Genomic DNA, 12547 nt, shown 5'->3' with positions numbered 1-12547 from the left:
TTTTATTTTCTTACTCCTATTTAAAAATGCAAAGTAAGTAGTTATGCTTGATACAGGGAAGAGGCGCCCTCTCCAGGCCCTTTTGGGGATACTCTGGAAATAGAAAGCAATGACATTTAGGTGTTTCATGGTACAGGAAATAGTTAATAATAACTCTTTCTAGCCTCTACTGTTCAGCAGAATTGCATACATGTGCTAATCTCACCCGGGACGTTGGGTGTTCTCATATCAAGGTAACTGGGTCCTCTTACTGTCCAAGAGCATCTTTTTGTGTGTTTGAGGAAAGCCTGGAGGAGCCATCACAATTGTGCCTTCTTCAGGGCCAAAAGCTGGCTAAGAGTAAAGTAATTATTTTCTTTTTTTCCTGCTGAAATGTTCTTTTACAAGTTCACCAGAGAATAATGTCCTCACTCAGATGGTTTTGATTTTCTTCCTTAAGACTTGGTACGATGAGCAGTGTTACAGTCTTGGAAACAATGCAAGTCAAGGTTCAGCTTGGTCATACGGCTCCTTGCTTTTAATATAATCACACTTTATTTCCCACTATTACAAAATGTTGCGAAATATTTCAGTGTTAAAATAGAATAGATAAAATTCCTGGCAACTTAATAAACAGTAGTTCTCAATTTCTGCCTGGAAGGGAGAATAAATTAAATGGGACGAATACTCCTTTTACCATAGACGTTTTGCAACCGTCTACGTGCTGCAGACTTGTGTCTTAGTTAATCATAAGCAGTGCCACAGAAATGGCTTCTTATAGCAGCACGTATCTTCCCCCTGAGTTGCATCTGCCAGCGCTGCAGTGGCTTTACAGCTGTGAAAGAGCAAACTGCCTTGTTCTGCTTCATGGACACATTACCAGCTAAAATAAGACTCCAGAATGTCTCTTGCTGACTGTGATCTACAAAGCAGAATGCTGCTTTTTTTTTCCTCTCACTCCATCCAATTGTAAAATCCGTATGTTGACTTGGAAACTGAGTCAATTTGATACAGAAATTGCTGATTGAATATGAATAGGAAAGCCCAAGATGACACTGTTACTTTTTCTACCCGAGCTAAGTGCTTCAAAATGTAATTTTTGACTCCTTGAGACATCTTTTTCTTTATGAAGATAAGTGAAATGCTTCTGTGAAATCTAAGAATAATGAGGTGTTTTAAAGGGATAGTCTCTCTTGCACTCGTACTCTATTTTTTTTCTCTTATTACTGATGTCTTGGGACATTATGGCTGAAAACATTGAGCCTAACTTAATATTTGTGGTCTGTTGAAAGGGACAGGATTGTTTACTTCCCACAGTTTGGATAGTGAAAACAGACTGATCAGTTTAACTTTGCCAAATCTTTGTTTCCTTTTCTGGTTTTCACATGCCTCAATATTTAGCTGGCAAAAGATTCAGGGGAATAGCTTTAAAATCTTTGTTTAGTTGATAATCTTTTTCTCTCTTATCAGGCTCAGTAAGGATATTGAGTTGAAACTAAATAATGTCCTCTGACTGCACACATGTGTGCATTTCAGTTTTGTTTTAAGTATATTTAAAAGTGCTGGAAGCTACAGTTGTTTTTACTCAAAACCTGAAAGAAGCACAGTGAAATATAAGCAGTTGAAATTGAAGTTGCTTGGGAAATGGCAAATACATAGACACTGAATGACTCTCCTTATGCTGTCTGTGGATAGAGAATGACACACCTCAGGTTTTTGGGGTCTTAAGATGACAACACATTCCAGGACTGGAGGACATTTTGCAGATGATCATTGCTTAAAACTGAGTTGTTGCTGGTTTACAAGAAACTTCCTCTTTGAAGTTAGAACCACCTTTCTTTGCTTCTTTTTGTAGTCCACCACGTATTAAAGATGAACCAGATGATGATGGGTTTTATGCGTCTCCTAAAGAGGACTCTAAACCCCTGAAGAGACCTCGAGAAGATGATGAGTAAGTGGTGTGGGTGTTGGTGACTTGGATGCTTGCCCTTAGTTTTAAAAAGATAACATTGAGGGAGCAGGTGGGATTTCAGGTCATCAGCACAAACTTGTTCACATGGGTCACTGGAGGTCTGAGACCAAACTCCTTATGCTGTTACAAGTTCTCTGAGCAGGGCAAGAATAGTATTTGTGCTGTCCAAGGCAAAATACCATTACCTGCTTTTGCAGATGGTGCTGTGAAACGTTGCAGAGCTAGTAAATAAAAAAGAAAAAGCCCAGAGGGTAGGTAAAGACACTGGTGAAGATTGTAAAACATAAATCTGAGCAAGTGAGGTATTCACGCTAGCTGAGTGGCTGCAGTGGTTTCTGTTGGGTGAGGAAATGACTGCACAGGAGGAAGAAAATGCATTGTCAGCCTGTTTGGGGGTGGAGAGGAGGTTTGCCTGCACTGCTTAGCATGATTTGTCTAGAGTCGAAGTACGTTGTGGGTTATGCTGAGGATTTTTGTCTCTAAATCAAAAGAAAAATACACATGATGTTTGCTTGATATAGTAGCCTACCCAGTAAAGTAAAAAGCCCAGTTACATCACACTGTGGTCTGTCACCATTTGTGTACATCCAGCTCTTTATAGATAGTGTGACCTTATTAGCAGGCTGGAGTTAAAGGGTTGGAAGGGTTCCACCATAGTGGCATTCTGTTCTTACGTGGTATCGCTCAGTTTCCGAGAGATGGGTGTGACATCTTTTTGTGTAATCGTTTGCTGCCTTCTGTTAAGGTTTTGTGGCCTCCCATCTCATGTCTGCAATGGAAAGATTAAGAATTTGCCAGTAGTCAATTTTGCTATTGTTTGAACTAGTGGGGGATGCAAAAAGTAAGCCTTGTGGGCAGATCCCAGACTGATGACTGGAAAAGGAGTTGGGGATAGAACATGCCACTAAGCTTTTGCTTGTTTATCCCATCCCATGTAATTACTGGGTGACTACTAATGCTTTTGAATTGATTCTTCATTGGGGAAGATTTTTGCTTCAGCAATCTGAAACTTGTAGGGGCTGTTTTCTGGATAGGAATTATTTAGTCTTCAGACATTGGGGCATAAAATTATATTCTTTAGAAACTAAACGTGCCAGAAATATTGTGAACACAAACTTTGTATACATGTGACTTCTCTTTATTTTTTGTACTGGAAAATTGATTATTTTCGTCAGCTAGTCTTTTTGCTCTTACAGTGCTGAGTACAAACCCAAGAAAATCAAAACAGAAGACATCAAGAAAGCAAAGAAAAGGAAACAAGAGGAAGAAGAGGTAATGTAAAAGACAAGTTTACTTCTGTGATCAGGAAAAGCAAGGCTGACAATTTGGTGTTGAATTAAGTAGAGCGGGGGGAGTCTGATTCAAGGGTAAGGAAGCAGGGGCCAGTCTGGGACAAAGCTGCATGTGGTAGATCCCCACCTATGGTGCAGGCTAACTTATCTGAGCCATAATATATAAAAAGTCAGGAAAACTTTCTCTCCTACTCTTAGAACAACGGGTGAAGATGCCTCCAGGACATGAACTTTCAGCCTGTTCCAGGCAATTCTCAGTCCTTCTGTTTAGTAGCTCACAGAGGGTAGAGGAGCCATACTAACAACATCTGGTAATTGCACAGATGATGTAGCACAGTTCAGAAGCAGAGGAGATGAAACCAAGATTAGCTGCTAGAAGGACACTTAAAGATTTTAGATGGAGTCTAGGGTGGAAATTTCTTTAGAGAGGGACTCGGCAAAGAGAAGCTAGCCACAATTTGAGACTAATGAACTACACTCCACATCTAGCAAAGATACCCTTGTGAGGCACACATTGCAAGCACCTCCTGGCAACATGGTTAATTCTTCTCTTCACTGAAAGTGTCTCTATAGTGAGCATATACCAGTACCTTCCCAGAAGCCACCTCACAGTGCTGTAAGTGTGCTCTGTAGCACCTGCCAGACTAAGATACACTAGTGCAGGTCAAGGAGGGTGTTTCTATAACTAAACAATCACATTACGATAGCCCAGACTTGTCACTTACCAGGTGAAGCAGAATAACTGTGTGTGCACTTAGCATGTCCCAAGTGCAAAATAAAAGAATTCAGCTTAAAATATAAGTGGGACCATCAGCCATCTTTGACTTAATAGAATGATCTAAGAGTGCATTTATGTAGTGAGGCCACAGGAATTCAGTTGTTTGTGGTCAAACTTATATACCCCAAGAGACAGTCTTTTAGTTTTAAAACATTTTTTCGAGGAGAAGGGAAATATAGTAGCTTGTTCTAACAGATTCTTACTGATTTTGCAGGACAGCAAAGCAAAGAAAGCTAAGAGCAAAGATAAAAAAGTCCCTGAAGCAGACAAGAGAAAGAAGCCGAAAAAAGAGGAGGAACAGAAATGGAAATGGTAACTATATATCAATGATGTAGGCTGCTCTCTGCACCTGGACTTTCCCTGTTACCTCCTGTGCTGACTGAACAAGCACATCTGGCTTTCTCTTTCATTGATTCATGAGGATTTGTTCTGAATAATTGGCTTACGTTCTGGTAAGCTCTAAATAAATATCTCATTCACTATGTTCATCCTCTGAAGTAGAAGTGGTGTACCAGAAAAGGTATACCTAAAGCAAGAAATAAGTTTTTTGTGGGTTTGGTTTGGTTTTGTTGTGTTTTGGTGGTTTTTTTTTTTACTTTATAGATTGTAGAGGCTACCCATAATGGTCAGCTGCTGGTGTTCTTATGCCTGGAACCTGCTTCTTGCTGACACTCTTCAGAGCAATATGACAACTTGTGGGCTTGGGGTGTCAGCAGGAATGTATAAATATGGGCAGGACTGTTAACTAGTATTCTAGTAGGTCTTATCTGTGTTATATAAAGGGTACAGCATGAGAGGGTGTCTACCTTTTTATACAAGCTGAATGTCAACTGCATGCTGCTGAAAACTGCTCCTGCCTCTAACACAAAAATGGAAGTTGTTCAAGTGACCAGTTAAGCTTGGGCTGTTTGGAAAATGAATTTTGAAAATAAGTTTTGAATGGAAAGCACTTTGTCTTGCCCAGGATCCTAAAGTAACATCACTGAGCAACTGAAGTTGTGCTTTCACTCTTCAGTTTTATTAGAATCTTTCTAAAATAAATCTGAACTTTGTGGTTCATTTGGAAGACAGGCCTATGCTGCACCAGTAGTGCTCTCTAAGAAACCTGCTGGATCTTTTTTAACTATTCACAGTAATTTAAGCTATTGTTATTGCTGGATTTGAGGAGCTATTACTTGTGTGTTTTGAAGTCTGGGCCTTAATACTTCCCTCAGTTTAATGCATATGTGGTTTTCAAAAGTGTATGTGTTTTCTGCACTCCTGTTACCTCCTGTAATGTATTTTTATGACCTTTTGGGGATGATATCTCTGAGTGGTTTTTTTTCCTCAGATCATTTGGCTAATTATAGATCTGTAGTGTTGGGGAATGCCTTTGCAATCTTCACTCCTTTCAGGTTCAGTCTTTTACCCCTTTGTCACTCTTACTGATTCACCTTTAAAAAGAATTCTTTTGTAGTGTTTACAGTCTTTGCATATTTCTCTGATTGTCACAGCTTCCTCAGAACATCAGCACTTGCATATTTTTTTCCATACTTGTGTACTGTCTTAGAGATTTGGTTTTGAGACCCCTCTCCAACTATCCTGATTTTTTTTTTTTTATTTTGAACAGTCCACTTTTTTCTCGATGCCTGTGACAGCGTATTTTTAATGTGCTTTGATATTAACAAACTACAGGGACATGAAGCAATAGGAAGCTACAGAAGGTCTCTTTAAGCCTTAACAATCTGTTGTCTTTTTGGCTTTGTCTCAGCTGCTCTTGCTGGTTCTGTCTAACTTAATATTCTGTTACACAGTTCCCTTGTAGTCTGTATCCTTCAACAGCAAAGCTTTACTGGAAAGCTGTACTGTTCTCCCCTCACCTGCCTTGGCAGCACAGTCCCAGGTAGCTGTGGTAAGCTCTGCGATTTGTGCTTACTGCTGAGGAAAACTGTCTTTGAAAGCATGTTTTGCAAAATTTGGCAGTGGGTAACTGCATCCTTCTGCTGATGTTCCTGTCGTCCATCTGCAGCTTTGTATAGCGTGTCTTTGCTGGACAGGGTTTCATCTGCACTTCAATTGTGTCTCTTAAGGGCATTTTATGTTCCATCTGAGTCAATTCTCTGAATGTCTGATATCTTTTTTTGGCTGCTTCCTCAAGTACTTGCTGCCTTGAGCATTTTCATCCTCACTTATGTGAATACTTGATGCTAGACATTCCCAAGGCATTGGCCTCATTCATCACCATGTGGAGCTCTTTTAGAGGTCATTTTCACACCCTGTCAGTGTGTGAAAATATGTGATCCAGAAGTACACCTTACGAGCACTTCTCCCACCTTGTGTTATAGCAAGTTCATTTTCTTGAAATAACATATCCCTGAGGTATTCTGGGTTTTTTTTTTGGAAGAATCTTCTCTATTTTCATTCCACTTGAAAAACCCTCCCCAACTCTACCTTCCTGAGCCACCCTGTCATTCTTAGACAGGTTTGTTATGGGATTTAATTGAGGAACTTGTATGACTGATTAGCACAATTTCAGTAAGGCAGCTCTCCTTATAGGCAGCATTCTCCTTGCTCCCACAGAATCATTTGTAGAACGTTGCTTTAGGACCAGGAGCTACTTTGAGCAGTGTTGCTGTAATGCTGTTTTTGTTTAAAACTGAACGAGGATGAAAAATTGGTTGAACTCGGGAGGCTCACCTTTACTTTATCTTAATACTTATGTATGAGGTTTAGAAGGTGGAGGTGGGATTGGGAATGGTTTGTGATCTTTTTGTGGCAAACTTTCTGGTAGCTTTAGGCTTAGAAATCACCTCATGGATCCCATGTTTCCTTGTATCCCTCCCAAAAGGCACCACATGCTTTAGCTATCTATTTAAACTACTGCCTTTCTAGTACTCCTTTTACATGTGTCCTTTACAGAAGAACAGGAATGGGTAGAAGAACAGAATTTCTCAGCAAATAAATACTAGAGTTGATAAATCTTAAAAAGCCACGGCTGAAAAGCAAGAATTACAAACCTGTCCTATAAAGTAGTACCTACTGTGAATGATCCCCTCAGTTTTTCTGACTGGAATAAAAATACTCATTGTCAGAGAGGATAACCTTTTTCTGGCTGGGAGAAGAGGCGAATGGTTTAGATTTATTTTCCTGGAAGGAGCTTCTGGGTAGAAAAACCTAGGCCTATATTTGACAAAATATTTAGATTTCTAGCTTATAATTAATTTAAGAAACAATCATTAGGAATGTAAATATTTGGGGTCTAGCCTTTAAATGTCAGTATTAGTTTCTTGTATCAACATAGTTTACTCAAGTCTTCTTCCCAGCCAGGTACTGAAATCTGACATGCAGGTTTTGTACTGATAGCTGGTATTGTGGCTTTGCCGTTAAAAATGTTACTGTGCTGCTTATACGAACAAGTCAGGTCTAGTGCTGTGGTCAAAGATGGTGCCTTTCTAACTATAGCAAGGTGCTGTGTTGCATAGAATTATTGTTGTTTCTAAATTTTTCATGTACAGGCACCAGTAAGGTATTTTGAGTGTCTTCTAGCAGAAGCTGCTTTTTTCTTTATACAGTGCTTACCTTCTGTACAGTGATCCTGTTACCTCATTAGGGATGAAGTGATCTGTATTTGTGCATCACAATTCCTGAGATGTGTGCAGTACCTGCATGTCTTTTCTCAGCCGCTGTTGCACCCAGAATGGGACTGCTCCATAGGGCTGACGCTAGAAGGAAGCTTGAACTTTTTTTTATTGTCATGGCTGCTCAACAAAGTTGTCTGGGCAATTCAAAGACTGAGTGGTGTGACAGGTTAATGGTCTTCCAGTTGATTAATCACTAAGGTAAAATAGCCTTTCTCAGCAGGGAATCCTGTGCCAGCAGCATGTAGCAGTAATGTTCTGGTAATGATGAAAGAAGTGTAGAGGGGAGGGGAGGAGTGTGGAATCAGTGGCTTGGACACTGGGGGGCCTACTGGGGACTGGGGGGAGGATACTGGCCTGGTGGGACCCCTTTTCTCTGTAGATGAATTGCTGACCCTGTGAGTTTGTTCAGTTGGAATGTGGGATTGGTGGCGCCTACCTTGCTGTGTTGTGATACCTAATGCATCAACTGCAAAACATTTTTATAGAGGTGCTTTAAGGCAGGTTTGCAATTTTCCTGTGCTACTCTGTTTTTCTTCCAAGTATGCTTTTCTTACTCAAAAGAATTGGAATGAATTTAAAATGACAGAGCAGGTTTCAGTCTTTCTTGTCTGAGCAGGTTTGTTCTCATTTAGGTCGTAAATGAACATCTGTTTCTTTATCTCTGCCCTTAATGGCATACTTGTCCACATCTGAAAGCAGCTGCATAATATACTACAATTGTTTGGCTTTGCTGAGCAGGCATCCTGGACCTGATGTTAGATCACAGCTGACTCTAATTTGGTGTGATCCTAGCTGCTTTACAAGACTGAATTCCTCATTTTCTTAAGTTTTAAGCTTTTTCATCTGTGCGACTTTTGTGAAAAGAGCAGCAAGTGGGAGGTGAGGACTATGGTGTCATCAGATAACCTGTGACCCAAGGTGTTCTGTTCATGGACATGGCTGTACTTTTTCTTAAAAATGAGGAAAAAAAAAAAAAAGAAAAGGAGCGGGGGAAAGAAAATAAATGGTGACAGTGCATTGAATATTTGTACTTGGTCGGTGCCTGGCAAAGCAGGGATTGATTGCTGATTTTCTTTAGCATACTCTTATACCCACATAGTAATAAAATAAGGTTAGGAACTTAAAATTGTATTGATTCATATTTCTCTCTTGAAGGTGGGAAGAAGAGCGCTACCCTGAAGGCATTAAATGGAAGTTCCTAGAGCACAAAGGTCCTGTATTTGCTCCACCATATGAACCTCTGCCTGAAAATGTCAAGTTTTATTATGATGGTGAGTTAATCTGTGTTTCCACTTGCTGGGAAGAGAAATAAACATTCTCAGGGTACTGTGGTGTTCTTCCGGGGACTGAAGAGATGAGGAGGTGGTTTTGTTTTAGTGGTTAGCTTAAAAGAAGTTCCTCAACAGCTAAGTGAAGGAAGGATCTATGGAAGTAAAGGAACAGCCTGCTGAATTCTGCAAACCGAGTTGATACGGAGATGAACTTGTTCTCACTCTGTTACGGTGGTGAATCTCTCAGGTTACTTAACAGTGTGAGCATGTCTATGCCTGAGAGTAGCAGTGTATAACCAGTAGAGTACATAATTGTAGCTGCTTCATCACTGGTCACCTTTAGACTTGCTTAGAATTGCGGCTTCCATCATCTGTGATGAAATTCATGATCATTTGGTGGCATGTGCAGAATAAAAGACCACTGAATTTTGTTAAGAGATGATTAGGATCTTGTAGGAATGCATGGGATGAGTCTGACCTCAAGGACACAGCCCTCTGGTGTAAGTCATGGTCCCACTCAGTAACCATTGAGTGTGGTAGAACTAATTGATGTGGGATTCTAATATGCTGGGCTGACTGGTTGTTAGAGGCTCATGTGGAAGGGATTATATGATGTGATGCCTGCTGGAGACTGGACTTGATGACCCGTGCGTTTCCTTTTAGTCCTGTGATCATGTTAAATGAAGGATCAAATTAACCCAGGATTGAATTAAGTGGGAGGTATTTGAATGGATGAAAATGTAATTTTTGGTGAAGTGGACATCTGGACGTGGAACTTTTCCAGGAGCAATGTGCTGTTTTCATGTGACATGACATAGTCTTTTTAAATACTGAGAAATAGGTGCCATTCATTTTCAGCAACAATATAGTGAAATAAACATTGCATCTTATCAAAGGCTATCTGTAAGCAAGTAGCACAGTGATCAGGGATGTCTACAGACTTCTTTCTTAGGGTTTGATAAGAACTTGATACAAAGTTGGAAATTTTTGTCTTCTATTGAAGGATGTGTGATATTTCTCCTGCTGTCTAGAGAAAGGGAGGGGCAGATTGCACTGTAGTTATCCCTTTGGTGCAGGCAGCAATAAGCTCCTCTTCTATCTAGCCATCTATTTCATGAAACCTCTAGGAAGTGGAGGGGTTTTTGCAATCTCTGTCTCTGTCATGACAGAAATCCATCAATAGGCTCAACAATTATGGGGTGGGCAGGGGGAGTCTGGCAAACAAAGCAATCACATAAGTCTTCCTTAAGAAACTAGGCAAAAAATCAGATGTCTGATTTACACAGCAGCTGCTGGGAGCCGCTGTCTGTGCTCACAAGGCATTGTCTAATTTCAAGATTATCCTAGGATGATTTGTAGAGTCCAATAATCATGCTATGGCTGGCCAGCCAGCTGCCAGGCTGCAGGCTCTCACTGGAGGAATCTGTCCCTTGCCTAGTGATTGCACTGCGGTGAGACTGCCTGTTTTCATCTAACATAATGACTGCTGAAGCTATTGTTAGTGTCTACAATACCAGACCCGGAGAAGGAGCCAGAGCCATCTTTTAGGGCTTGACTATACATTTGAGCGGCTGTAGGTTAACAAGCTACTGCTCATACCCCAGAGGTGGCTTGGACTTGCATGTTTTTCTGTAGATGGGGCAAGGTAAGAGCGTTCATGGTGGCAGCTGCATTTCAGTCATGGCCATGTGGTCTCTCTGCTCATTGTGTACCCCGATTGCTCTCTGGTTTCCAGTTTTTAAGTCAGGTAACCAATATTCATGCCTCTGGAGTGAATCTTTTTTCTTTAAATGTCCAGTCCTGTCACTGAGAGCCTTTTCAAACCTTTGTAAAAAGGAGGAAAGTTAGTCCAATGAAATATGTTCTAAACTGATGAGATAAAGGTGACTGAGCTTTCAGCTATTTGGAGAAAATACCAGTCATTTTAGCCCCTTAACATGTCACTAACTTGATAGCCTCTTTCAAGCTAGACGCGTAGCCTGGAAAAAACGTTTCCCTTGCTGTCTCTCCCTTCCCCCATTTCCTGTTACAAGCAAACAAATGCTGTATTTTAGGTTGCAGCTTAAAAATTGGCAAAGTTACTGTTGGTTTAATTTAATTGTGGAATATTCTCAGATCATTGGGAGGCCCTTTTGCAAAGTCCTGTTTTACGAGGGTTTATAGATCTTAAGACTTTATAGCTGACTCTCATGCTTTAATTTTGGAGATGATGCAACTTTTTAAAACATGTAGTAAATCAAAAGTGTTGTATTTTGTTCCAAGAGCATAGAATCAACAGTAGTATTTCTTATATTCACTTTTGTGCAGTAAAATGGTCGTTAAAAAATCCACAGGTGTTGACTGACTGCCAGCCCATTGGGACTTTAAATATTTCTTGCAACTAGCTGGAGATGTGAGCTGCATGCAAAATCCTTCACAGGAATCACTGGCACCTCATGTGTCATCAGGAATGCAATCTGGACCAAAAAGACACTCGATGGGAATGTTAGATGTTGAATCCACAGCTTCAGCGTTGCAGCAGCCTCTTTTCCCTTGTGTTTTAAAGTCTTCCCTTGCAGAAATTTCACTTTGTACTGCAGTCTTGCAGATAAGCTGAAATGTGACCTCTCCATGCACTGAAAGCTCAGTCTTCCTTAAAAATGACCACCTTCTGAGCCTGATTTGGAGGCGCAGGAGTGCATTCCCACAGCAAAGGGGATGATTAGCAGAATCCTGACACATTTCCCTGCAATGAAGGGGAGTTAAATATTTGGCATCGCTTTCTAGCCTATTTGTGGTGTGTCCATAGGAAGGGCTCTTCCTGGCTAGAAATAGCTAAAGGCTGGAAGGGGTGTTCCAAAGTGGAGTCCCTCTGTGGGTAGAAGAGGAATACAGAGACTGTATTTCCCATATGTCTGAGTGCCGGAATATGAAATGTAATAAAATCGCTTGCTTCTTTCACTTCAAACAGCAGTATCTCCCCAGGAGCGTACACACCACTGGGGTGTCTCAGCATAGGGTTTCCTGCAGGAGGCCTTTTCCCCTTCCTGCCCTGCATCTGTCAGACCTGTCTCACATCAGATTGCTGTTGCTTTTTTTTAATGTTTAGATTCCAGAGGAAACTTTTTGAAAATGTTTATGATGAAAGTCAAGCAATTGTGCTCCTCTGTTTCCTTTGTCCAGCCAATTTGCTGTATTGTGTAACATTTTTAAGAAAAACTTCACTGTGGTAAAAATACAGTGTCCTTTAAGGTAGTTACTATGGCCTCTTACTGGCTTCAATTCCTGTTTACCATTTTCTTTAAAAAGAAAATCTTTCTTTGTAGGTAAAGTCATGAAGCTGAGTACCAAAGCAGAAGAAGTTGCCACATTCTTTGCAAAAATGCTTGATCATGAGTACACTACAAAGGAGATCTTTAGGAAAAACTTTTTCAAAGACTGGAGAAAGGTATGTGTGTAGTCCTGAGCTGCAGTGACTGCAGGCATGGCCAGTGTCTCCTCAGCACTGCGCAGTAAAAAGTGCTATGCACAGGAAAGTTAGCTTGAGGCAACTAGAAGCTGCCTCAGATCGTAGTTGTGGATTCATTTATCCTGTAGTTTCACCAGGAAAGACCCTGTGGTAATTGCCTTTCCAAACTAGCAAAGTCAGACTTCTA

General features: G+C 40.6%; 1 protein-coding gene across 1 annotated transcript in view; it reads left to right on the top strand.

The window, feature by feature from the left end:
- The window catches only part of TOP1 (DNA topoisomerase I), a 67712-nt gene that overhangs the window by 42423 nt on the left and 12742 nt on the right, over positions 1–12547 (top strand). The window contains exons 6-10 of the mRNA XM_074842883.1: positions 1835–1930; positions 3148–3223; positions 4236–4333; positions 8797–8912; positions 12218–12339. Coding sequence (XP_074698984.1) covers positions 1835–1930; positions 3148–3223; positions 4236–4333; positions 8797–8912; positions 12218–12339 — 508 coding nt within the window. The remainder of the gene's footprint in view (positions 1–1834; positions 1931–3147; positions 3224–4235; positions 4334–8796; positions 8913–12217; positions 12340–12547) is intronic.

The sequence above is a fragment of the Strix aluco genome, chromosome 17, assembly GCF_031877795.1.
Source record: "Strix aluco isolate bStrAlu1 chromosome 17, bStrAlu1.hap1, whole genome shotgun sequence".
NCBI classification, from domain to species: Eukaryota; Metazoa; Chordata; class Aves; order Strigiformes; family Strigidae; genus Strix; species Strix aluco.
Note: the sequence above shows the minus strand (reverse complement) of the source record. Positions and strands in the feature narration are given on the sequence as shown.